Source organism: Chinchilla lanigera, unplaced genomic scaffold (genome assembly GCF_000276665.1).
Source record: "Chinchilla lanigera isolate Chin_1 unplaced genomic scaffold, ChiLan1.0 scaffold00010, whole genome shotgun sequence".
NCBI classification, from domain to species: Eukaryota; Metazoa; Chordata; class Mammalia; order Rodentia; family Chinchillidae; genus Chinchilla; species Chinchilla lanigera.
In genome coordinates, this window is record NW_004955411.1 from 803,273 (window position 1) to 831,057 (window position 27,785).

Consider the following 27,785-nt stretch of genomic DNA (forward strand, 5'->3'; position numbering starts at 1 on the left):
GACCTAGTCTTTTGAAAACTGTAGTATATTTTAAAAATATCTTATGAAAATTAAAAATTGCCTTTGGAAAAGCTTTTGATTTGAGGTAAGAACTCTTTGAGATATCAATGTGTGGAAGTAAACTCATGCTAAAACCTTCATAATACTAACACTTCTTACTCCACTCCTTCCACTGCTGATGTGAAATCCACCAATATATTTATCTCTGTTTTTAGTGGAAATGGATGGATCTTATATTGGCTATGCTCAGAGCATATAGCAAGAAATGCTTACTTAGTAGTGCAAGTATAGTTACCCACCCCCTGCCCCATCCACCAGATTCCAGGCTTCCTAAGCTTTTAGGGACATCATTATTGCTGTTAAACTGGCACAATGGAAAACGCAAGGCCTGACTCTTACTCCTTTATGATATGATTTGGCAAAGTATTTTCATCCCTGTATGCCTTGGACCCTTTCCACCTATTCATTCTCCCATTCATTGCTTTTATTGTGTCTCTGTTAAACACTGTATCGAGTTCCTTGTGAGACTCAAAAATTGAGTAATAGGCAGTTGCTAACAGTCACTGCAGTGTGTACCCAGGAAAGCAATTAGAAGTCAAAATGGATAATGGGAATAGAAACACTAAAAAATTAGAAGTCATGCAAAATTGTTTTGAAATGAAGTGGATATCTTGAAGTGAGTTAGAATCAAATAGAGCCTAATAACTAGATTATTCTGAGTAGTTCACTACTGAGCATTTGACCAAAGTTTTCATGATTTGCCTTCTGCAGAGTTTGCTAAAACACAGATCTCCAGATCCGTGTGAGGCTGTGACAGTGATAGCACTGCTTGTGATGGTAGTAAGACTTTTTTTCTTTTTCCATAGGCTTTTCTTATTTCCAGAGTTGGTCTCACACAATCGATCAAAGCCTGTTCTCTCTTCCATAGTGGGCAGAGCTGGCTGACAGGAGGAAATGTAGGAATACAAGACAGACTCCACTTACAGTCAGTACAGAATGAGTGCAATCAGACCCAGTATTTAAAATAACTACTTGGTATCATTGAACACCAAGGCATAATACATAAGAGGCAGCACAGTTGGGGAGAAGAAATTATCCTGGGAGCTTTGAGACATTTTACTCAGACTTCAGAACGATGTTGATAATGTGGCTGCTTTGACGTGGGAAGCCCAGGAGGGTGGTCGCAGAAGGCACTTACCTGATTGAAGAAGAACTAGTTCATAATCATTATGTTGATCTTAGGACTGGGGAATGTTGCTGAACAGAACGACTTTCAGTTCTCTGTCTGGAGCATTGGCCTCCCAGTGTATAACCCAGAAACCCGCCTGGGTAGTTCGAGTTTATTTCGTAGCTTGAAAATGAGTACTTGGAGGCACTGGTGGGTTATGAGTAAAACGTCTTGTCTGCATTCACAGTAAGAGTATTGGTCACTCCCGAGAAGAGTGGTATTCCACCCTATAGAGGGCAGTACATAAGGAGCTACAGGAAATTATACACCACACCAAATTAGTTTTAAGGCTTCTAGACGTAAGAAGTTTTGTGAGTATGGTGTTAGAACATTTTAGCTTTGGCAGCCAAGACAGGGTATTGGGAGAAAAAAAAAAAAAAACTGGATGTATAATTTTCCAGAGATTTCCTGTGTTTATTATTGTAAGGCTGTGATTTATTAAAACTGTCTTACTTCTTCAAGCAGACCAAGGTTTCCTCCATGCTACTGACGCTAAGATATATGGGGTTTGTGCAGAGTCTGTGAATGAGACAGGGTTATGGTCTATAAGCTACACTGCTATTCATAGCTGGCTAGAGCGTTTTCACCCAGGTTGTCAGGAAGAACTCCGGCCTCATTTTTTCTCATTACTGAATTTACGAAGGTTACCTTTAAGAGGAATTACTGCTCAAATTGAGTTTTGAGTTATAGGGTCTGAAACCACATTATTTACATTTTTATAGTAATCGATGGCATGTGTTGAAGAAATTACATATGTTCTGTCTGGGTTTTTTTCTGCAGTTCTGCAGTACAGAAATTAACACCATCAGTTATGTCTAACCTGGCCAGTGGGGTCTGCAGATGAATAACTCTGACATTATGCACTTATTTCGAAGAGATCTGAATGTTTTCCTGTGTGTTGGTGGTGGCAGGAAAGCAATATGTCCTTCAAAAATATTTTAACAATCAGCTGGGTATGGAGGTGTACCTGGCTCTCAGCGACAGGAGACTAAGGCCGGAGCATCAGAAGTCTGAAGCCTGCCTGGGCAATATAGTGAGACCCTTTTCAAAATATGCAGAGGGTTGTTGCTTTATTCAGCGGTGGGTCACTCCTGGGTTTGATCCTCAGTACTCAAAACAAACAAACAAATAAACAAACAAACCCCAGCAAATTATATCAGTAAGCAAGAAAAGGGTTTTAATAACACGAGTTTAAGTCTACTACCTGGCAAATTTTCTAATAGTTTATTAAGCAGAGAATTGAGCAACATACATCAATATGCCCAGGGATGTTATGAATGTACTAAGAATAAGACATACTCTGATTTAATTTGTTAGCATTTCTAGAGTGGTAAGAAAAATGAATACTACTGATTGTATGTATTTCAGAAAAAGCCTTGCCTACTCTGATGATGTTGCTATGAAAGATGTGGAATTTTGCCAACCTAGTAACTTTCAAACTTTTATTTATTTTTTCAGTGAAGGCTTTTAGTTTTAGTTTTTCACACTGAATAAAACTTTACACAGACTCTCAAGACAGGATATAGGAAATGATAGATATAGTTCCTCCAAGTCCTGGGTGTAGTCCTATCAAAGTGTTAACTTGGTCATATGTTTTAATGGCATTTTCAAAAGTTAGATAGTTTGGGGTTTTTCCTTACAGTGAGGCTTTGCTCCAAATCACTTGAGGCCTGGGTAAAAATTGACTGTGCTGTAGCGTACTGAGACGGGAGCAGGGACCTCATGGGCACTGATCTGCTTACACTCCCTCGAGTCTGGCCGTTGTGACTGGAATCTGCTGATTCCCACCCCATGGATGTCTGGCGTCTCCTGTGAAGCTGAGCAATGACAGGTTCTTGGCGCCTAGAGCAGAACAGAGTTTGAATCTGTACAGCGGGGGCCAAGGTATTTGTATTTTTAAAAAGTACTTCCAGTAACTTTTATAATGGGTCCCATTTGGGAGATGGGGGGGCGAGATGGTAAACATGGCCCCCAAACTGTTCAACTTAGCGCTTTCTTCCTGATCTGCCCTTGACATTGTGCTGTGCAGAATATTTAGTAATAACGAAGCTGACTCTGAGCAGTAGATATGAGATATGGAGGCATGTGCATCGAGGAGGTGTTAGTTAGGTAGAGAGCGTGCTGTATGGTTGCTCAGACTTCAGCTCCAATCCAGTTGGTCCACTGATCAGCAAAGTGCATTTCCCTTTCCTTACTCTAAGTCTAGTTTTTTGTTTTTTGTTTTTTTCTTTCTGCACAATCCATTTCCCTCGTTGGTTAGTTAAAAATGCTTAAAAAGATTACACATAAAAGAACTCAGTACTAGGCAAAAAGGCTAAAATCAAGGAGAAATAACAGTTCAAACCAATAATAAGTTATTAAACAATAATTGTATGCAAAGTATTTAAAAAGCTACTAATTAAGGGAGAAAGATACATAAATTAACCACTGTACAAAATTTGGTGACATTATTGATAGGCGTATTGAGCTATACAAATATAGAGACATCCAAATAAAACCTGGTTGTTAAGAATGACTTGGAAAACAGATTTCTGAATTTGAACTTAGAAGATAAAAATCAACTAAATAAGTGAAAAAGAGAGGAGTGTTTTCAGGCAAATAGATGTGCAGGGTCAGAGATGTGAAGCAGTGTGGTGCAGTACTTCAAATATTTTCTAGGCCTGGAAGTAAGTTATGAGCCCATAAGAATTAGATGAGTTGTGCAGGAGATTTGGGAGTCTGGCGTTCTCAAGATCATTCCGGTTTTAACTGTACACCACTCTCGAATCTCCGTGCAAAGAGAGAGAGCGGAGGCCCCACCTGAGAGGTGGCTCACCTTGCTGCCAGGCTGTCCTTGTCTGTGTAGTGGCAAGGGGTGCCTGGCCAACCACACCACTTCATAGCGTCTGACAGTTGAGAGTGGTGCGAGCTGACCATGGCGTTCTGGTTCGTGATGACACTCAGAGCAAGGTGTAAGACGCAGTCTAAGAACTAGGCGGGTTTTGAGAGTCTTCTACTCACAGGTCATTGCTCACACATGGACTTGCAGACACTTCTAGATCAGGTCTGTAAATCACCCGGGGAACTTGCTGATCATACAGATTTCCAGTTTGCATTAAGAGTTTGATTCACTGGCCTTCGTGTGGGATCTGAAAATAATCATTAAAAGGCTCATCCCAGGTAACTCTGCCCCATGTAGTTCTCAGATGGTGTTTGAGAAGCACTTGCCTACCCATACTCACCCTGGTTGTAAGGATTACAGATCATGCCCAATGGTCTTGGTGGGGGTGGATTTTTAAATAAATTTCCAGTTTTGATTGTCAATAACTCTGGCTTTAACACAAAACTAGCTTTAGTTATATATATAATAAAAATAAAATTCAGGGCCTCACAGGATTCTGGCTTGGCAACAACTTGCATACTTGGAGGTGTACTCAGGAAGTCAAAACTGCCAGGCACGATAGCATGCTAGAAAAGTATCTTTTGGATTAGTAGCTTACTTTTGGTAATGTTATGCTAAAATATATTCTAATACTTTGTAATGTGCTATCTGAAATACAAATATATATTTTGTTTTAGAACAACAACTACATTTCTATAATCATATACATAAAATTATTCTTGGTGTATTTATAATTGTTGTTTTGAATATACCCTGATAAAAAATTTCAGTTTGTTTTTGCAGATTGATAAGATGATGCATTCACTTAAAATTTTGCATGCATAATGTTTGGAATAACTTTTGATGGCCTAGCTGCTTCTACTCCTATTAAGCTTTGTTCCTTCTTTGTTATAGTATACTGTGGGTCAGGGTGACCATGTAACTTGCCTCAGACCTAAAGGGACCACTTTAATATGAGGTAATTTTATGCATTTAAAAATACAACAATATTTACACCAATATGCTCAAAGAATGCAAAAATAGTGTGTTTTCCCAGTTTGTAAAATCTGTGCTTGGAGTCATGTATAAAGAAACACAAGAAAACCCCAAGACATTCTTCTCTGATCTTGTTAGTGATCAGTCTCTTACTACATTAAAATTACATGCAGAAGTTTTGTTTATCAGAAATGTGTGTGAACTGTTTTCATATACAAATTGCCGAACTGCACGTCTAGAACTTGGAGATCCATACAATATCTGTACCCTTATAAGTGAAGGGGTTCTGAGAAAAGGAAAAAAAAAGGTAAGTCAGCAGTTTCAGCCTAAATAACTAGACGGTAGTACAGATTGCTCAATCTCTTATGCAGTGGCATCTAAGTAAACGTTTATTTCATTTTATTGAACAACCCATGCTACAGAGTCATTTCCAACGAGTAAAAGTTACTCAGTAAATACTTATTTGTGTTTTCCCTATCAGCTTTTATTTTGAAGGTAAAGTGTGGTACTTTTCATTTCCAAATTTAATTTCATTCCAAATTTAATTGAAAAAGATTTGTGTAAGTGGGAAAAATTTAAAATTAATTTCTGTGAAACATTTCAACCCATAATTATTTGAAGTATCTTAATAAACAAGTATGTTTTAAGTTTAGGGTTATATTATTCTCATTAACAATATGCTAGAAAGTTCAATTTACTGTAGAAAATATATATGTATATATGGGAATAATTTTGCTTTATGATGAGTCCAGAATACTTTCAACTACTATGATCATTTTTTCCCCTCAAAAGCAGGTCCCTGGGTTAGTTACTTTTGCCATTGTTATGGCAGAGTTTAAATATTTTTCATTACTCCAGCATGAGTTACAAAAGAAAAATTCTTCCTTCACTCCCTGGGATTTTCAGTCATGTGGAATTGTACTGATTGCTTTTTTGGCGTCCGTATTTTTATATGTCACATACCCCTGCACACACGCACACTCCATATCCTTCCTCCCCGCTTGTGTCGTAGGTCAGTGTAAGGCTTCACTTCCTACACTCCAGTGTTAGATGTAAAATAAGTGTAGTGTGTTTTGAAATGAGTGAATATTCAAGTATTAAAATAAATTTTATACGTGTATTTTCAAGTCTCGTGATATTTTAAAAATGCGTTAGCTTTTGTACTACAACTATCATAAAGTTAACACCTTATTGACAGAAAGTGTTCGAACCTGCACTCTGACTCTCCGAAGGTCCCAGGACTTGTCATGCTCCCTGTGCACTCACCGCGTCCTCTTGAAGGTGGATGATCCAGGGAAGGGGAGCGGCCAGGGCGGACAGCATGCAGGCGGTGTCCTCTCCGTTGCCTGGAGAACACATTGGAAACCTGAGTGCTTGGGAGTGATTTCAGTCCGCATGTGGTGAAAAATATCAACACAATGCCTAGATACATAATTATAATATGGACCATTTGTACTGCGATAGCTACAGATGAATTTCCTGAACCACAAGAATATTACATTCTAATCGTTGTGAAGCTGCATATCATTGACACTTGTACAAAAGTTGCACTAATCTATAGTGATGATTTGAATCCAAAGCAAAACATGGTTGATGGGAAATGAACCATGGTAAATGTGTTTTGTTGTTTAGACAAACGCAGGATTTCCTGTTTCCAGACTCTGTCCAGATAGGGCAAAGCATATACCAACCAAACCATGAGGACTTTTCATGATCGCAAATAAAAAATCACAGCAAAATCTTAAACATATTAAATCAAACCAGATGTAGAAAGATTTTGTTAAAATGTCAAAATGGTAACGCAAAGGAATAATTAGTTCCATTGTTTGAATAATAGTTAAACTTTTGACATTAAAATAACATCAAGATTGAAGGAAAGCATACACTTCCTCAAGAAAAAAAAATTAAAGCAAGGATTTAATACATTTAATAAATTTAATTGTAACATACTTTATTTTATGTCTTATAATAAGATTATGTTCTATCAGAGTGTCTTAAAGCTCTTTACTTACATGCCTTTCTTAGGCAAATTAAGAAAAAATGCTATTTTCAAAGTGGTTTCATTATATGTGACTATTTTTTTTTTTTTTTTTTTTTTGGTACCAGGAATCAAACTCAGCACCTTGTGCTTGCCAGGCAGGCACTTATGCCACTGAGCTATATCCCCGGCCTGTGACTATTTTTTAAAATGCAAAAAGTATGAAATTTTTGGATTCTAACTAATTATTTTAATTTTTTTTTTTTTTTTTTTTTTTTTTGGTTTTTCTCCGGTACCAGGAACCGAACTCACGACCTTGCGCTTGCCAGGCAGGCGCTTTGCCACTGAGCTAAATCCCCAGCCCCCTAACTAATTATTTTAATTTAATTAAAGTATCATCGATGATTACTAAAATTCTGCTTTTGCAACCCAGAAATTTGGTTATAATTATCTTTTTTTCTCGTTCTATTAATTAAAACTTCTATTAAAAGAAATTATTGTTTGTTTCATTATATGAGTTTCTTCAATTTGGTTCAAAGTTTTCATTGAATTTTAGAATGAAATAACCCCTTCCATGCCAAAATCACCTATATTTTTGTAGGTTTTTTCCCTTTGTTCTGTTTGTGATATATTGCCATCCTAATCTGTATTTGGTTAGGAACACACTTTTCACTTCTATTGTCATGGTAATATCATGACCTCCCATAAATATTTAAGGGTAGCATGTTTAACTTTAGGTATTAGGATTATCAATTAACATTTTCTAGTAGAAAAATACTGCTTTTTTTCCTTGCAGTATGCTAAAACTCATGGTATCATTGCTTTCCTTTCTGCTTGAAATTAGAAAGAAGTGCTTTAATATTTTTACCATTTTTCCATGTGCACACTCATTTCTATGAGAGACAGAGCAAGAGGCAGAGAGAGAGACGGGAAGCACACACTGTCAATAGCATCAGACACAAAGGGTAAATTCATGCATATATGATCAAGAACTGTGTTGAAAAGTGTACAAATATTACATATTTTAAGAAGGCTCTGAGACAGTAAGGGTTACACTTTTTGATACAGTCATCTGTCTCCTTTGTGGTATCAGCCATTGTGTCCAAATCGCTTTTCCTTGAGAGTTCTTTTCCCAGTACCGCTTTATAGCAGAATTTCAGCGTTACCTGAGAACTGCCACCCTTCTCCCTGGACTGACATTTGCACCTTCTCAGGTTAATCTTTCTACAATACTGCACTTACTTCAGTTCTGCTATTTCATCCTGCTCTCTGCCTTTCTGCCACCTTCAGGCCAAATTAGCGATATTTAGATAAAAGGAGAACCTTACCAATGGCATGCAGTGGATGTCCCACCTTCATTTATAATGTACTATCTTCTCAAGCCAGATATTTCCACTTTGCACTCATCTTTCCCTTCCAGTCCTATCCATCTCCCAGTGTCCCAGCTTTATTGGCTGTTGAATGAATTCCCTGAGAACTCAGTATTGTGAGTGCAGATTTTTCATACTCACTAATTCTGTGCGTTAGGAAGTTGAACAAGTCCAGGATTTTTGTCTTTGGTCCACTGTGTCTGAGGTCTCAGTCATATAACTTGCAAACTGCTTCAGTCACAAATTCAGGCGGACTGCAGCTGTTGGCTGAGGGCCTCAGTTCCCCTTCTCAGAGACTGTGCATTAGGGCCTCTTCATAAGACCTCTCTGTACAGACGAGTTTGGACTTTCTCGTAGCATGTTGGCTGATTTTTCCAAGGTGCCTTTTCCCACAGAGAAAGACACATGGAAGTTATGTTCCCTTCTGTGATCTCACTGCAGAAGTCACATAGTATTATTTCCACTGTACTGTACTGGTTGGAACATTTACAGCCTACCCAGCTTCATGGGGGAGGCTACATTAAATCTACTTCTTGATTCACTAGGTGAGAATTGAAAGAGTGTGTGGGGCTGGAAATATCACTGTGGCCATTCAAAATAAAACTGTGTTACGCCACAATCACAGACCACAGTATATATCCTCTTTTAAACATTATAGACCTGCAAGTCACATCAGCCTCTCCCTGCTCTGCACACTGATGGTCTTGTGCTCTCATCACTGGTCTATATATGCTTGGAGTTACTAACTCTTCATGTATGCCAGTTGTGCTACACATTACTTCAGTGTGTGGACCTACAGAAAATACAATTGGCTTTTGTATTTCCCACAGGATCTAGTACGGGGCTTTGGATATAGTAAATGATTAACAGCATCGGGATTAAAGTCAGATGAATCTAGAGTGATGAAAGACTTGGCTGTTAGGCATCATAAGTGACTATGGCAGATTCCTTATAGAGGAGGTGGCAGTGGGGAGGGGGTGGATAAACTACCTTCGTTGCAAGTGAGCAAGAATCACAGGAACAAATAACTGCATTTGGATTGAAGTAATCAATAAGGCATGATGGCTATCAGAGGTATTGTTTTGCATCTTAGATGTAATTTTAAATTTAAAATGTATTTTAAATTTATTTAATTAATCCAAATTATATTCCTTCAAAATATTAATTTTTGTCTGCTGGCCTTTAACTGATTGTTGAAAAGACCAATGGACCAGAGAAATGTAACATTTTATTTTATTTTATTTTATTTTAGTGTGTGTGTGTTTTTCTCCGGTACCGGGAACCAAACTCACGACCTTGCGCTTGCCAGGCAGGCGCTTTTGCCGCTGAGCTAAATCCCCAGCCCCAGAAATGTAACATTTTAAAAGTGTGTGTATGTATATATGTGTGTATATATATATATATATAAACTATTATAGTACTTTGGTTAATTTACCGTTTTTAAGTTGAAAATAGTGCATTATCATTATAACAAGTCCAATGTGTCAGTCACTTTCCCTTTGCTGGAACAAAATACCTGACGCCTCCACCTTGGGGTGGGGAGCGCCTGGTTTCAGTCCATGGTCGGCTGATCCAAGGCAAAAACATCATGGATGAGGGGCCTCGGGGAGAACAGGCACTCAACACATGGTGGCCGGGACACAGAGGGGGAAGGGTGTGCCGGGGCAAGAGCACACCTTCCAGCCAGGCCCCGGGGACCACTTCCACCCAGGTCCACCTCCTAGAGCGTCTTCCACTGCGGACTCACCCACTGTAAATCCGTGGATGAGTACAGCACCCCAACGTCCACCCACCTTCCCAGCACAGCAGACTGTGGGGGACACTTTACACCCAAACCATAACACCTGTATCTAAAACAGCCTCTGTCTTTTGTTCTCATATTCAAGTTACCAGTTCGGTTTGGTGTGTGCTTACAGCCTTTGCCATGCTCATTGTGTGTATTTGTACATTATTCCTTATGTGTATATATTGTGCATGCCATGATTTATTATTCTTAAATATGCTGGCATCATTTTATGTCAGTTGTTGTTTTTCTGTGTGCTAATTATGGGATCTGATTCTCAGTTATTGCTTTAAAAACATAATTTTCAGACTATGAATTTGATACTTTAATGCAAAGTTGATTTTTGAAAATAGTTTCTGAAAATAAAGTTTTAACAATGTGAGATCAATTTTGGTGCTAAGCAGTTTGTCTACTATATTTAATTCTGCGTTTATGAGAACAGACAGTAACCCTAAGCATACTGTGTGAAGTGTTATATCGGTTACTAACTGAAACAACCACACTATCCGAATAACAGGTGATCTCAGCACTGTTAATTATTCTAATGGAAATATGTACTTTATCTCTTACTAACCACTATAAAGCGATACACTGAAAGTGATGTATGTGTAAAATTTTTATGTGGAGAATAAATACATAGCATATTGGCCTGTGACATTGGGAACTATTTTTAAAGACATACTGGCATAGCTGTGTCATTTTAAACACTGATTTATAGTATATATTTGCATATGTAACTTAAAATCAAATAGCATGTTTAACAGAGCATTCAGTTACCTATTCTTATGTAACATTGTGTATTTTAGATGTCTGATCATGCAGAAGTGATGAAAGGCATCCATCAGTATCCTGGCATTCGATACCCCGTTCTTACTCCGAATCTTCAGGGTTTTCACCATGCTGTAAGTGTACTCCTAGCTTCCCTAAAATTGGTATGCAGTTTATTGTCTTAAGATCTTAGAAAGTCAAAATGGTATCACATGCAACTTGTGTATCATACTCTAAATATTACAGTAATTACACCAACCTGAATGCACAGCGATGAGTCCCCGACAGGATTGCTGAGGACTGAAAGACACCACATAAATCACTCTTCCAGTTTGACTGTTCAAGGATCAAAACATAAAAGTACAGCTCTCTATTTTAAAGAAAGTTTTGTAATTTTTTGCAAGCCTTTTGTTTTTCTTCCTTCCTTTAGGTGAAGCTAATTTTTATCATCATATCTACCTCTCATCTAGTTTCTTCTTTCCTTAAGGAAATTAACAAGGGTTATTTTATTGCTTATTGTTACCTTAAAAGTAGTTGCTCAGATTACCAGATATAGGAATGCAAAATTGATCAAACAATATTAGCACTAACTGTTCCTTTCAATGAATAATAGAAATTAGTAGTACAGTTATCTTAGCTACCTTACATATATATTTTTTCCATTTTTACTTTTCTCCTTTTCCGCATTCCAGTTGTTCTTTCATTTTGAGAAGTTTGTTTTGTACCTTTTATATCTTATTTTCTCTTGCAATTTCTTATACTAGGGACACAACACGATGTTATACATGCAAGTCTGGTTTATTTCACTTATGAGTATGGTCTCTGGTTGCATCCATTTACCTATAAAATTTCAAGTTTATCTTTCTTTATACCTGAGTAGTACTCCATTGTATAAAAATACCACATCTTTTTATCCACTCCTTGGTTGATGGGCATTTGGGTTGTTTCTGAGATTTACTATTATAAATTGTGCTGCTACAAACATGGGTGCACATATATATTGTTGTGGTATGATGTCTTCAATTCTTCTGGAAAAATACCCAGAAGGGGAATAGCTGGGTTGAATGGGACTTCTAATCCAAGTTTTGTGAGGAATCTCCACACTGATTTCCACAATGGTTTCACCAGTTTACACTCCCACCAGCAGTGGAGAAGGGTTTCTTTTTCCCCCACAGTCCCACCAGCATTTGTTATGGGTTGATTTTTCTGATGACAGCCATTTTTTCTGGAGTGAGATGGAATCTCAGTGTTGTTTTAATTGGCAGTTCTCCAATGACCAATGATGTTGAATATTTTTTCATATATTTATTTGCTATTTGTATTTCTTCATCTGAGAAGTATGTATTCATCTCAAATGCCCATTTTTGGATTGGGTCTTTGAATTTTGTAGGCCTGATTTTTAAAAACTTTTTTACATGTTCTAGATTGAAGTCCTTTGTCTGAGAGACAGTTGGCTAAATTTTTTTCCCAATTTGTGGATATTCTTTTCACTCTCTTGATGATTTTTTTTGATGTGCAAAAACTTTTTAATAAGATGACATCCAAGTTGTTGATTCTTTGAAGTATTTCCTGTGCAGTTTGGTTTTTGTTCATGAACTTTCTGCCTACCTCTATGTCTTCAAGATTTCTACATACTTTCTTTTCCAATAGATTTAGTGTTTTTGTTTTACTATTTAAGTTGTGGATCCATTTTGACCTTAGTTTAGTGCATGGTGATTGTGGTGGATTGACAGCTGGTGGTTGACTTGAAACACCCAGCTGAACTGAACCAGTGTGGTGCTGGGTGTGGGAGGCCCATCTGAAGATTGTTGCTGGCAGCATAAGAGGCAGAACTGGAGAAGAAGAAGAAGAGAAGTTGTTGGGAGCTGTAGAAGCTGTTAGGGAGCTGTTATTTCTCCTGGAAGACCTTGTCATAATGGCTTTTGTGATATGAATGTGTCTGTTCTCATCATCAAAGGAGCTCAGGATCTTGTTGCCACTGAGAATGGCTATGGTTCACTTTGGGGAAGCTCTGGTCCTTACTTTGAGCATTACTTCTTCACTCTTAGGGGAAGATGGTGCACTGCTCAGTCTCTTAGAGAAGCTTGTCATGCTGGCTTTCCTGATATAGACTTGGCTGTTCTCATCCTTGGAGGAGCTCAGGACCTAGTTGTTGCTGAGAATGGCTGTGGTACTTTTTGGCAGAGCTCTGGTCCTTACTTTGAGTGTTGCTTCCTGGCTCCAGTGCATATCTCCCAGCCTGCTGACACAGATCCTTCATCCCACTAGCACAGACTTTCCAGCTTCCACCCCTAACCTTTGGGCCTTTCCAACCAAAGGTGACTGTTATAAAATAATTGTATAAGTGATGTGTCCTGTATTAATTGTGTTCCCCTTGCAATCCTTAGCTATAACAGTGATAGACATGGGTCTAGTTTTAGTTTTTGGCATTTAGACAACCAGTTTTTCCAGCTCCATTTATTAAAGAGGTTATCTTTCTTCCAGTGAACATGTTTAGCCCCTTAGTCATAGATCAGGTGGCTGAGGGTGTTTGTAATTGTGTGAGCATCTTCCAGTTTGTTCCATTGATCCTCAGGTCTGTTTTTTTGCTAGTACCATGCTGTTTTCATCACAGTAGCTTTGTAGTATTTTTTTTTTTTTTTTTTTTTTTTTTTTTTGGTTTTTCTCCGGTACCAGGAACCGAACTCACGACCTTGCGCTTGCCAGGCAGGCGCTTTACCGCTGAGGTAAATTCCCAGCCCCTGTAGTATAATTTTAAGTCAAGGACTGTGATGTCTCCTGCCTGGCCTTTGTTGCTCAGGATTGCCTTTGCTATTCTAGGTCTCTTCTGGTTCCAGACAAATTTTAGAAATATTTTCTGTACATAGGTGAGATATGTTAATGGAATTTTGATTGGGATTGCATTGAATCTGTGTAACAGTTTTGAGAATATGGCTGTTTTCACAATGTTGATTCTTCCTATCCATGAGCAAGGAATATCTTTCCATTTTCTGAAATTTTCTTTGATCTTTTTTTTCAGAGTACTATAATTTTCAATATATAGATTTTTTACTTTCTTTGTTAGATTGATTCCTAAATATTCCATTTTTTGGATTCTATTGTGAAGATGCGGTATCCCTAATTTCTCTCTCAGTGAGTTTGTTGTTTGTGTACAGGAATGCTATTGATTTTTGAGTGTTGACTTTGTATCCAGTTACGCTGCTGAATTTGATTATTGTTGTAGTCTGGGGTTTTGCAAGGGGAACTATACAATACAGCGCACATATTTTATAAGATTGTTTTATAGTAGTCACCTAAAAGTCACCTACGCAGAGTGCAGGAAATTTGTCCACATACTAAAGACCAAAAGAGTCCAGCTAAGGGCCTGGATCCCAAGATAATGTCCTACATGAGTCCATTTGGTGACCAAGAGTCCATAACAATGCCCTCCATGAGTCCAGCTGCAGGCCTACAGCCCATAACAATGTCTCATGCAGACCTGTTTCATCGATCTGCAATGGAAAGGCCCAAAGGTCAGTGGTGAAAGCTAGAAAGTCTGTGCAAGTGGAATGAAGGATCTGTGCTAGCAGGCTGAGGGATCTGAACTGGAGTGAGGAAGTGATCCTCAAAGTACCACAGCCATGCTCAGCAACAGTGAGGTCCAGAGCTCCTCTGACAATGAGGACAGCCGAGTTCCCATCAGTAAAAAGGGTGCAACAAGCTTCTCTAGGAGACTCAGTAGTTCATCTTCCCCTCCAGAGCCAGGAAGCAATGCTCAAAGTGAGTACCAGACCTCCCTCAAAGAGAACCACAACGATTCTCAGGAACAGTAATATCCTGAGCTCCTTCAGTGATAAGAACAACTAAATTCATCTGGAAAGCCAGCATGACCAGCTCCTCGAAGAGAACCAACAGCTCCCAATAACTTCCTGTAGCCTCTAAACTTCTTTCTCTCCAGTTTTGCTTCTTATGCTGCCAACAACAATCCTCAGATGGGCCTCACACACCCAGCACCGTGCTCCTTCAGTTCAGCTGGCTGTTACAAGTTGACTGCCAGTTGCACAATTATTAAATCTAGAAATCTCTTGGTGTAGTTTTTGGGGTCTTCTATGTGGAATATCTTGTCATCTGTGAATAATGATAATTTCCTTTCTTCCTTTCCTGTCCTTATTGCTTTTATTTCTCTTTCTTGTCTAATTGCTCTGGCTACTATTTACAGAACTATACTGAATAGTATTGGTGACAGTGGACATCCTTGTCTTGTTCCTGATTTTAGACTGAAAACTTTCAGTTTTTGTCCATTTAGTATGATGTTGACTTTGGTTTGTCATAGATGGCTTTGATCAGGTTGAGGTAAACACTGTGGGACAGGCAGCCAGCACAGAAAGTGCCCAGGACCTGGCAACTGACTTGCCCAGAGGAACCCAGGTGACTGGCCCATTGCCCTTCACCTCGGGACCAGGTCACTGGGGTGTGACAGCCACGTGGTAGGACCCGGACTAGGATGCACATGATGGACACTTGAGGCTCGCGGGAGGGAAAAGCACGAAATACAAGCTGATGTGTGGTACATTAGGTGAACCAGTGTTGTGCTTAGAGACAGAAACACATGGGACAGAAACCAGTGGGAGGAACTGCCCCCCCATTTAAATATAATTTTATTTTATACTGCTTTATCTTTGTTTTTATCTTACTTTCTTTTCCTTTTCTTTTTTTCTTTTTCTTGTTGTAATCCCATCCTCCAAACTCAGAGACCAAGTTCAGAGAATCCCTCAAATACTCCTTCATTCTTTCTTTTGTATCCCCTTCTCTAGTTTTCAAAACCTTCAGTGACCACCCTTTGTCTTCCAGCCTTGCTTCTACTTCCTTTCCAGTTATCTTTTTCTTACACACTATCCTCCCTAAATTTCCACACCTCAGGGTAAATCCACTCTAACAAGGGGAAGCACTTTGCATACAAATCGCTAACTTACAATTGGTTCTATTATATAACCGCAGACTTTGCTTCTATGGTCTAAAGTACAGAATCAATAATTACCACAGTTTCTTAATTTCTAAATTGTGCTTGATGCTATCATTATTGCTAATTGTACTACTGTAGCTAGGATGTCACATCTGCTGTAATCAATTGTTCTCCTTGTATAACAGTATTGGGAAGCTCTGGGGTAATAATCTCACCATAGACTTACACCAAAAGACTGAGGACTGAGCCAAATAGAAACCAACATCTCACTCTCAGTTAATTGGGAAAATAGGTTCTTGGGACAGACAGAAACCAAGAATCTGCTACACATAGAAGATATCCCTGAAGTTCAGACTACTCCTGGAGAGGCTTTGATTCTAGTGATATAGCTACCTACTACCAAAACTCTGAAAGGTCATCGCAGAAAACAAAATAAAAATTTTTTTGAAATAGAAAATGACAAGAAGGGGCTGGGGATTTAGCTCAGCGGCACAGCACCTGCCTATTAATGCAGGGTCATGAGTTCGATTCCCGGTACGGGGGAAAAAAACAAAACAAAACAAAACAAAACAAAGAAAATGACAAGAATAAGGAGCAAAATCCAATCTTAGACCTCCAGAACTGTTTTTAGAGAAAAAAACCAGATCACTTATAAAGAAAAACCCATCAGAATCATGGGAGACTTCTCAACACAAACCATCATCAAGAAGAGCTTAGAGTGAAATATTTCAAGTCCTAGTTTCTTTCTTCTGATATTGTATGATTTAAAAATTTGTATGCTATAAATAAAAGCTTTAATGATTACACTGCAGGAAAAATGATAAAATCTTAAGTAAAATCTTACAGCATTATGCTTACATAAGTTTATGGCAAAGGTTTTGTAGTAGTTATGTCTAGCATTAGTATTTTTCACTTCTCTATTAATTTATTACATAAAGTTGATAATGTGGGGTGCTATTTGGATTATTTATTAGTGTATATGTTATTAGAAAAACTTACTTCTGTTTGATCTAGTGTAATTATTATGGTTTGTGTCTGGGTGTCTCCCCAAAGCCACATGTGTTCATGGGGTGGGCTTTTAGAGTTTTGATTCATGGATGTGAGTGCTGCACTGCCCTGGGGCAGATAGTTTGCATATGTAAGGGAGGGAAAGAGGCTGCTTGCCACAATTTCTCCCTTTTGCACTGGTTGCTTTTGCTGTCTTCACTGCCATGAACTTTTGTCCTGTGCCATGGGCCACTCTGCCTTGGAGCCAGCCAAGTATGGACAGAAATCTCCACAGACTGTGAGCTAAATAAACCTTTCCTTCCTTAATTTGGGTGTCAGGTATTTTGTCTCGGCATTGAGAGAAAAGTAACTGAGACAGTAATTTTGTTGTATTACAAAGAAAGAGGGATTTTAAGGATGTGCAACTATTGCTGTTATCCAGTTGTAACACAGTAGAAGATGTCTGCACCTTTACAAAGATACCAAGAGGACATCTGCATGATAGTTTACAGGGGCAAGCAGTAGAGTGGAGCAAACGTTGGCTTAAAACACAGCTCCATATGTTACACTAATTGTGTAAAAATGTTCAAGCTAATTAGCTTACTAGTGCTATGATAGGATCATCTGTACAATGGTGTCATGGAACTTAGTTTTAAGGTTGTTTGTGGATTATAAAAGGACATGTAAAATACTACTAATGTACTGAAAATTAGTAGAATAAACAGAATTTTATTTTCAAGGTGCAAAATTTACTTTGGATAGAGACATAGAAACCAATATTGTTTTTAAATATTGGAAGAAAGATGACAGAATAAGTTTTTCTTATATTATTGGAGCAAGTAACTGACAGGGATCTGGGAAACCCAGACAGGGTGCTAGTGATATAGTAACAGATTTTAAAACTCCAGCTGAAAGTCCAGGAGGTTTGGCCTTTAAAAACAAGTCACTGGACAAGCATGAGGGAGAGAAAGGGGGTGAACTGGAAAATCAATTAGATTGGCATTTTGGATTTAAAGATGGGCAGGAGTGTGAGAGACTTAGGCACACAAGAGTATGGCTGAAGCTGCTAGGCCATGAAGCAGTACAAGCTGGGTACAGAGAGGGGAGGAAACTTGAGCAAAATCTAAATGATGAATCAGAAAAACATTTTTCTGTTGGATCATGGGAAGAGAAGAAAAACAAAGCATTTACTAACCTCTATTTTAATAAATGGTTTGAAAACAATGTTTGCTATGAAAATAGAGGCTTTATTGGGATGCAAGTATTTTCTATAATTAGTTAAAATATTTGTGATGGTAACAAGTTAGAAGTCAAAATAAATCGAAGCATTATCACTGTATAGTCTGTGCCTCCAATGATTGATGAATGCTACAGATCGTGGAATTATTCTATTACACAATTTTTTTCCATTTTGAAAGTGTTTATGTGACAGAATGAGAAGGTTATAATTTTAAAATTTTAGACAGATGTGGCCAGGTGTGGTGGAGCACACCTGTAATCCCAGCACTTAGCAGGCCAGCACAGGAGGATCGCTGTGAGTCCAAGGCCTGCCTGGGCTGCATAGTGAGTTCAAGGTCAGCCCGATCTGATGAGACCCTGTCCAGAAAAACTGGGGAAATGCTAATGAACATAAGCATGCCTTTTGTAGAGTAATGCTTTCGTGTAATTTACTCTTAAAAGTTTTAGCCTTTGGTTTTAAATCGTACCTTTCAGGTTGCTGCTGGAGCCACTGAGATATCAGTGTTTGGTGCTGCATCTGAATCCTTTAGCAAGATGAATATTAACTGCTCTATTGAAGAAAGCATGAGAAAATTTGAAGAGGTCATTAAGTCTGCAAGCCAAATGAATATTCCAGCACGCGGGTACTGCAGAAATCCCACAGTTCTCTTTTGTTAACACTTGCTGTTAAAGCTTACTTATGAAAGCTCATTGTTCCTTCTACCATTCTTAAAAAATACACATACAGCTTCTCATTTGTACCTTATTTAATAAGGGAAATTACTCTATGAGGTGTGACCAAAAGTACAGTGACTACACATGCCTACAGCCATTCATTTGAAAGAAGTCTTCAATAGGACAAGTTCAAACCTTAGTAATGGTGTGTGATAAGTTGCAACTGATCCAGCCAGTTGTGAGATACAGTAAAAAGAAGGTGTGTTTTAAAGTATGTCATAAATCACAGATTGAGAACAGCATATTTCACTGGAGTCGTGTGACCCTGCTTCTGCAGATTACAGCTTTTTAAGAAATGTTATTCTGGAGATGATCCTGGGGACCACAGTTATGATCCCAAGACCTAGTTTCAGAGCTCTCGATGAAAATTACCCAGTTCTCCTCCTGTAAAAAAAGTGCATCAGTTGAGATCCAGTGTCAGGGTGATGTGGTTTTGACCTTAATGGGATTGTGCTGGCTGTTCGTATCCAGGGCTGTTAGACATTTAGGAAGTCATGTGCATAGAAAATGCCTCGAAGAACAGGCAGATGACTCCATCTTTCCCCATGATGTGTCACACATCACTCCTCATGTGACAGCATCTCTCAAACAAAACATGTCAGTGTGTCTTCATCCACCTTGTTCACTGGTCTGCCACTGTATGACTTCTGACTGCTGCCCAAATGACCGTGAAAGGTAAATATTCTGAATCAGTGCAGATTCAGGACTTTGCAGCAGCAGCCACTGCACAACTAAAGTCATGCAAGGGACTCCCAGAACTGCTTCAGAAAGTGGGGAGAACGACAGGACAAGTGTGCTTCAAGTGAGAAGTACTTTAAGAGGGGCTGATGGCAATGTGTCTTGAATAAAATTTTTAAAAGTTAAATATTCACCGTATATTTTTATCACACCTCAACTAGTGATGTCTCCTTAATGTTACTAATAATTATTAGCCTGGGATTGTATCATAGGATTGAGATCCAAGGGGTTATTACGCAAGTCTGGGAGTAACTATTTCATTAATACCATTTGATGCCTTGTGTGCATTGATAAATTGATCTTAAAAAGTCATAATAATTTTTAGAAAGGCATAATCTCATGTGATTTACAAATCTATTTTTAAAAATATTTTTTAAAAAGTACTACTTTCTTTAAAGAAAATCTTTCTGTAGAACTTTCACAGATTCTGCTGAGTGGAACCTTGAGCCTTTGAACTTCTCTGGGAAGCAGGGCCCAACTTTGCACCCAGTCGCCCACTCAGGGCTGACTCCCCTCCCCTGTGGGCCAGGGCACCCCTGCAGCAACTCAGAGTGCGTGGTGTAGAAAGTCCCAGGAAGCTGTGTACAGAAATCAAGGGCTAACAAGTTCGGCTCAATCAGTTCAAAGTTCTGTCATGTGCCGTGTATTTCTGTAAGTTCAGGTGTATCCAAGACACTGGCTTTGTTCTCCTTCCTTGGACTTCCTGGAGGAGCTGTGTTTCTCAGAATCTGAGCCATCTGCTTTCCACTCCACGACATCCTGGTTATAGGCCAGATGCGGAAACCTGATGCAAACTTCACAGCCTGGTTTTTCCTCTCAGGATTTTAGAAATAGAATACAAGTCACAGTCACGCAGTTTGACAGATTCTATAATTTCAAGATTGATTTCAGTATTTGAGGGGTCCTAAGATGAAGCCACCTACAAATCAATGATAAGAGAGTATCAAAAGGTGGACGCTGAGAAAGAAGGAAGCACTTGGAAGCAATGTGAGATGTGGAGGGAGAAGAGAGGAAAAGCTGCCTGGTTCATGCCTGCTTCCTGGACCAACTGCTCGGCATGAGCTGGGACCAGGCCTTTTGGCTGTGGCCTGTGCATTCTTTGCTACTGAAGGAAGGGGGGCATTAACTGACTATTATTTTATAAATATGCAGATAGGACAGACATGCCATGTTATCTTAAGTGAGTACATAGGATTTGTGAGAGAAAGCTGAGTGCTGAAATTGATTTAGACCTCCCTACTACCTTCTTTGGTTGAGGTGAGCCAAGTTCATAGTGGGAGGAGTGGTAGTTAATTAGAAAGACAAGTAAATCAGCCTTGAGTGAAAATATTAGAAAAGCACTGGCGCTGAGTCAAGGTCATGTGGAGAACAAGAAGAGTTAGACTACTATAGCTAACTACAGCATTGCTTTGATTTCTTGTTAACTCCCTTTCCCCTGTCCCCATAGTAAGTCTTCAAAATGAGTTATGAAAGTTATGAAATCACTTTTGTAATTAAAATAGATAAATATCAAGGGGAACTTTCAAGGGAAGTTTAAAAGCTGAGATAATGTATTTTGATAAGCACAAAATAAATGATGTTTATTTTTAAGGTAAAATATACATAATCACAATCAAAAAGGAGATATACTCTACGTTTCTAAATTCAAATGTAAGTAATTTGCTTTGCCTCTCTTACCTTTTAAAGCAAAAAGAAAAAAATGAAAAGCCTATTTTATTTCAGAATGCATTTAAAATTGGAGTCTAAACTTCAGTAAAATAGAACTCCTAGGAAAGTTTGATAGAACATAACAGAATGTTTATGTGGATTTTCTAATGGTGAAAGACAGAGGAAAATATAAATTGTATAAAGTTAGTTCTTATTATCTTAACTTTCTCTTAGGAAAAGTCATACATGAAGTTCAGCAAATCAAAATCTGAAATTCTCTTCAAATTCACTGACAATTAATATTACTCTGTCATTAAAGAAACGTTTCTTTCTCAGGCTTTAATATGAAAGCTACAAAATCAAATCAGTAAAACATACTATAGAATTAAACTGCACACAAATATGATTCTCATACAGACTTTGCTGCATTGGGAATGAGTGTCTGGATTTTCTGGAATGGTGCTCATTTTAAGAAGTGTAACAGCTCAGTATGTGAGTGCATCCGCTGTTTGTGCACCTGAAATTACAGCATGTTCATCCTAGCTCAGTTTTGTAGAGTTTCAATGAGATTTTACTTTTCCAAGAAAGCTAGAGATTGGTAGTCCCTGTTACTGATCTGAAGCCCTTGGCATCCACTTCGGGAAGAGCCGGAGCACAAAGCTTCGGTGTGTACAAAAGTGCAGGCGTGCACCATACACAGCATCGTCCAGAAAATTTAAGTCATCCGCTGTCAGATTTAAAAAGCATAATGCAGTGCACATTTTAAATATGCTCATTAAAAGCATTTAAATTTTTATAAAAATAATAACTTCTATATGGACTAACTTTTCTTTAGAGTTATGAAGGCTGTTGCTCAATTGTTCCTCAAAACACATCTGTTACATACAGATGTACATGTTGTTGTACACGTTTAAAACTTTCTATATAACATCTGACACACAACCTGAAGAGATACCATGCCACATCAGTGACAAGCAATGCAGTCAGCTAACAGCTCTGCACATGCATGTGTGCATGAGTGATGAAATACACATATATTGCACTTAATTTTCTAATACGTGAGTCATTTGTCATATATTTGTAAAAGCCTAAGTTATTTTATTTTTTCTAAATTTAAAAACCATTAAGAAAACAAAGAAAAAAGCCTGTGGTAAATTATTTTCTCTCCTTTTCCATAAAGGGCAAATATTGAAAGAAATGACTGGTGGTTTGTCAGGACCTTCTTAAATTATAGTGTCTTAAGGTGCAACATAGTGCTCTACTATACCCTATAAGAGATTTAGGATTTACTGGTTTTTGTCTAAAGTAAATGTCAGCTTCTCTGTGATCGAGTCACACGAACAGTACACTCACTTTCTTTGTGAGAGTATTAACTTAAGAAGGAAATGATCACTGAGGTGCCGCAGCCTCACTGTTTAAATTCTTATACAGCAAATTCTAAAATCAAAAAGTGAGCAGCTGTATCTGTGAAAGCATAAACCATGCAAACTGTCCTATAAAATAGCTCTTTGATCGTGATTTGAGTGACCTGTTCATGAGTAATGATTACTTTGTGAGAGTCAGATTCTAAGGAAAGCTCAGTGAACTGATTTTCCCATTCATCCTTTGAGCAAAAAAAAACCATTCATTGTTTAAAAGGTATAAAATGCGACAGTGGTACCTTCCAGTTGTATCTGTTGCACCTCTTTTTCTTTTGGTCTTTTTGAGACAGGGTCCCACTATGCAGTTCAGGCTGGCCTTGAGCTCACTTTGTAGGCCAGGCTGGTCTCAATGATCCTTCTGCCTCAGCCTCCCGAGTGCTAGGATTACAGGCATGTGTCACCACACCCGGCGCACCTCTTCTCGAGTTTCCAGAAAAAGTGAAAATGGGAAAGACTGTAATGAGAACAAGGAGCAAGTGCAGATTAATGATTAAGCTACTATAGATGATCACAGATTTCTTTCGGAAAAACATTATAACATATAATAATATTTTACTCTAGTCATAACTTGTTTATAAAGACTAATTTGCATATTTAAAAGGAGAGGACAGTGCAATTTCCTGACACCTTTAATGAACCCAGAGTGCTCATTTTATCCACAGCTTTATCTATTGTCACCTGCAATCATTTAAAAAATCAGTCTGATTCTAAACTTTCCAAGAGCTTGCATCCCACACTTAGTGAGCAGTTTCTTTTGTGAAAGGCCTTCGATGTAGGAAGTTCCCTGTGCTTCATTACGCTCTAACTGCTGTGCAGCTCTACCTTGACTTAGCTTTGGAAAAGCAGACTTCCTAAGCTCGTGAAGTAAGGGCACTGCCCCTTTCCTCAACATGGTCCTAAGTAACCTTAGTTCCGCACAGTGATTGAAAGCCTGCAGCCTGCTTCCTGAGTCTGTCAAGTCGTCCAAGTCAAACCGCACTGTTCGCACTTCCTGCCCTCCTGTCCAAGGCAGAAGGTGTCCATGGATTCTGAGCAGAGTAGTTTTGAGGCATCTCACAGTGCAGCCCAGGTGGCATGGCACGCAAGGGCCCTTGTTGTGCAGAACTGTCTCTATCCAGGCCCAAAAAACTGAGTCTCCAGCCTCCTTCCCCACCGCCCCTCCTGCCCTCCTGCGGCTGGCTTCGCTCCTGACCACCAGATGCATTATTTCAGTACTGGTATTGTAAAAGCCTTGAGCAAGTGCAATGAAATGGAATTGGTGATGAACTGAAAATAGCTAAAACAGGCTGGTCCTAAAGCTTAACAGCTTAAAATGGAAAGGAGTCATTGTCTCTGCAGAAAAGGTTAGCCTTTCTATATGAGCGTGAGCTACTGAAGAAGCCTAGAGTGTCTTTATTTGGAACCTTTACAATGCATTAGACACTCTTCCGTTTGGAATGATTTAAGTAAACCCTTGAGAGGGAAACAGGGTGACTCTGAAGCTATGCTTATTTCTAGGAGTTGTGGGTGATTAATGACTGTATCTAGATGAGATTAAAGCATCCAGATGGAGACACAGAGAAACTGAGCTAGTTTTTATATGGTTTTATGTATAATCCTGAAGACTTTTACATTTAACAGTTGAATGTATAGAATTATTTAAATAAAACTATATGAATGTTGGCATGTTTCCATAGGGTAAACAACCTCACAAGGAAAACACCTTTTACTTTGTCTCCATTTGCCATCAAAGAACATATTATCAAATTGTAGTTATTAGGAAGACAGAAATATAAATTAATTCAAATGCACCTAATGCACCTAAACTGTTTTTGTTTTGTCTGACGATAAATAGTAATGAATAATTATAGCAGTGTAAAATAAATTTCTTGCAGTACTTTATTTCTTTATTTTCATAAAATGGAAATTAAGAGTGATTCGTCTACCAGACATGCATTTATATAGCTCTGTATTTTAAATTTAGGTATGTGTCTTGTGCGCTGGGCTGTCCATACGAGGGAAGCATTATGCCGCAAAAAGTGACAGAAGTAAGATACATCTTCAGCCTTTGTGGTTAACGGTAAAATAATGCATGTTATTTTTAAAAGTGCTTTTCTTGCTGTTTCTCGGTTCTGCGTAGCAGACTAAAGAAAGCCATGGAGTGGGAAACTACACCCAAAGACAAGCTTGTCCCTTTAACTAATTGCTTCATTTGGCACCAGTCTCTTCTGCATCACCTATAAATTTTCGGAGTAACAGTTGAGTCTTTCCACTGCGGCTCTTACGCTCTGGAAGGAATGGAGGCCCTGTTCTATGCGGCTGTAGCACAGTGAGTTAAAAGTGTTACAACACAGGGAGTTCGCTTTCCGTGCGACGTGCCCGCAGCTTGTTGCACACACGCAGACTTTGCCTTGGGTGCTGGGGCGCCGTCCTTGCTGTACTTCTTCACAGTGCGGACTCTGATCTACGCCCGAGTGTGAAGGCGCAGAGCAAGAACTGTTCCGCAAGCACCCAGGGTGAGGACTAACCATGTGCTACAAGCTGCGGGGACCTTGGGTGGAAAGGGAAACAGTCACTCACTGAGGGGCAGCTACATGAAAGGGTTAGGCTTAGGGTGAGGGTTAACCCTAAACTTTGAATTCAACCGAAGCCATCCCTGCTTGTGCATTTGTTTATGCTTTGGAAACTTACTGCGGAGTTTTCCCGAGTACTAGGTCATCCTCTCTCCCTTCCGCAGTGCCCTTGCACACAGTGAGATGTGTTGTGCAGCAGTAAAGCGTAGCCTGGCTAGAGCTTTCCTTGCATGGGCCTCCTCGAAGACTCTTGTCATTTACTGGAATCCACAATCCTACATTCTTCTCTTAAAGAACGTCTACAAAGTGTGTGAAGTCAGGCCCCACACAAGCGGAGCCCACCTCTGCCCAACCCTGAGTTCCGGGTTCTTCTGCCCATGCACCTGTTCCACCCTGGCTCGCCTACACACCCCGTTCCCAACATGCCAATCGGACGCCTTAGGAACACGACCTTCAGCCGCCGTCAGCGGGCCCTTTGTGCTCTTCTAGCAGATTCTGCGGTGAATTACCTTGCTTTTCTGAAGTGACTGCTTCAGTCAGGCTGTGATTGCTGTTCTCAAACCTTTGGCCTTCTCTCTTATTTTCTCCCCAGTGGTTTTTGCTTTCTTATCACACTGCCCTTCTCATCTGAGTTTTCCCTTCTCTTTGCATTTCCTAGTTCAGCCGCCTGAAGCCTGGTAAGCTTTGTCCATGATACTCTTTACAGAACACCTCTCAGACCCTTCCTTCTCATTCTCAGCAAGTTCTCTGTAATCTCAAGTTGTCACTTTAACTCTTGCTGTTTGACAGATCCAGCTCAATTTCCACTGCCATGTGCTCATAGAATCCTGTTTCCTCATTTCAGAATTCTCATTCGTGTATTTCTCAGTGGGACTGACTAAAATCTTCCTCATTTGACTCCAGTCTGTAGCAGCTTGTAAGGTGTCCATATTTGATTTTGTATTACATCTCAGCACCTAGCACGGTGCCTGGTGTAAAATAGGAGCACTGGAGAAGTGTGCATTACGTCAATGAATGAACGAGTGCCAGATTTTGGGTGCAGTGACTTTTAGACATTCTGCTTTCAAATACACAACTAAGCATGTCATTAACATTGTTTTTGATTATCATTCTTTTAAAAATGAAGTTATTAAACCTCAGAAAACATGCCAAGCAAGGATAGTTCACTGCCTATGTTCTGTAGACACTTATATAGTGACCTTCCCCCAGTATCTCATGACTGGTATAGACAGGAGCCGAGTCTAGGCTGCTTTTGATCGTCAGGATATCCCATAGCCCTCATGCACGTTTGTCATCAGACTTAAAGAGAACTTGCAGTTTACCTTGCATAAGTGCATCCATTAATGAGCCAGGAAAACTGGGCCAGGAATGTCAATGGACTCTGCCAATTGCAAAAGCTTTAGTGGTAGAGCTGAAACTACTGCTGATATTGCTCAACCTCTGAGCCAGTGCCTAGAGATGTAACACTTCCGCAGTAAATCTGTAATGCTTTTGTTTGATTAGAGTGTTGGGAGAGGCAAGCCACCCATCTCTGAACACAGCTTCCAATTTCGCAGTGCATGGATAGACATCAAATAGATGTAACTCTGAGGCAAACTTGAGTATTTAGGGTGAGTGTTTTTGTTCTACATTTTATATAAGCTTAGGATTTAATGACTGCGGGAAAGAACTAGAAAACGAGTCTATGTTTTCCATTCATAAGCTTTATTTGGTTGTGGTTTTTACCTCTAGATGGCATTTGCTGAGGAACAGGAGGGCCTGAGTGTACTCACGCCCACTGTTTCACTAGCGCCTCGCCTTCCTCAGCAGGTGTCTAAGAGACTGTACGGTATGGGCTGCTATGAGATCGCCCTGGGAGACACGACCGGAGTGGGCACTCCGGGAAGCATGAAGAGGATGCTGGAGAGTGTCATGAAAGAAATCCCGCCAGCTGCACTTGCGGTTCACTGTCACGACACGTACGGACAAGCCCTGGCAAACATCCTCACAGCCCTGCAGGTACTCCGTGTTCTTTGTGTGCTGTGTATCCTTATGTAGCCTATAAACATGTTGAGAACTTCAGTAGGACAATATTGATGAAATGTTATCTATTAAAATGTTATCAATATGATATTAGATTTCAGGCATTCAGGAAGTTTATTTACAAATTCTTCACGTCTTTAAGATAACAGAAGTCTCTTATTAGTGTTAATTTGACTTAATAAAAACTATAATTCTGTTAATGTCAAAGTATTAATCCTGGTAGAGCTATGGTTCAACCCCCATGGTCTCAAACAAGATTTAATAGACTGAAATAGGGCGGAATTTTGCGGAGTGAGAACAGTGGAGTACATTGTTGTTACTGTAGCAGGAATGGTGCTTTTGTTAAGTTCATGCTCTGTGGCAGTTATACATGGAGACAAAATAGAGGATATTTGCTGTAAAATGTTTTCCGCATGTTGGCAGCTTCAATCCAATTTTTGGCAAACTGGAATTTTTGTTTTGATGTTATAAACACAATTCATAATCAAATATGTTCCATTATATGATAAATGAGATTTAGACCATTAGAAGGTTCAGAAT

The 27,785-nt window shown here is 39.2% G+C and overlaps 1 protein-coding gene across 4 annotated transcripts in view; it reads left to right on the plus strand.

Moving 5' to 3' along the window:
- The window catches only part of Hmgcll1 (3-hydroxymethyl-3-methylglutaryl-CoA lyase-like 1), a 120,756-nt gene that overhangs the window by 42,613 nt on the left and 50,358 nt on the right, over positions 1-27,785 (plus strand). The window contains exons 4-7 of one of the 4 annotated variants that reach the window (XM_013510907.1): positions 11,022-11,117; positions 18,626-18,774; positions 24,635-24,698; positions 27,030-27,221. In XM_013510907.1, coding sequence (XP_013366361.1) covers positions 11,022-11,117; positions 18,626-18,774; positions 24,635-24,698; positions 27,030-27,221 — 501 coding nt within the window. Of the gene's footprint in view, positions 1-11,021; positions 11,118-18,625; positions 18,775-24,634; positions 24,731-27,029; positions 27,222-27,785 lie in introns of all 4 variants that reach the window. The other 3 variants (XM_013510908.1, XM_013510905.1, XM_013510906.1) reach the window with 3 other exon arrangements.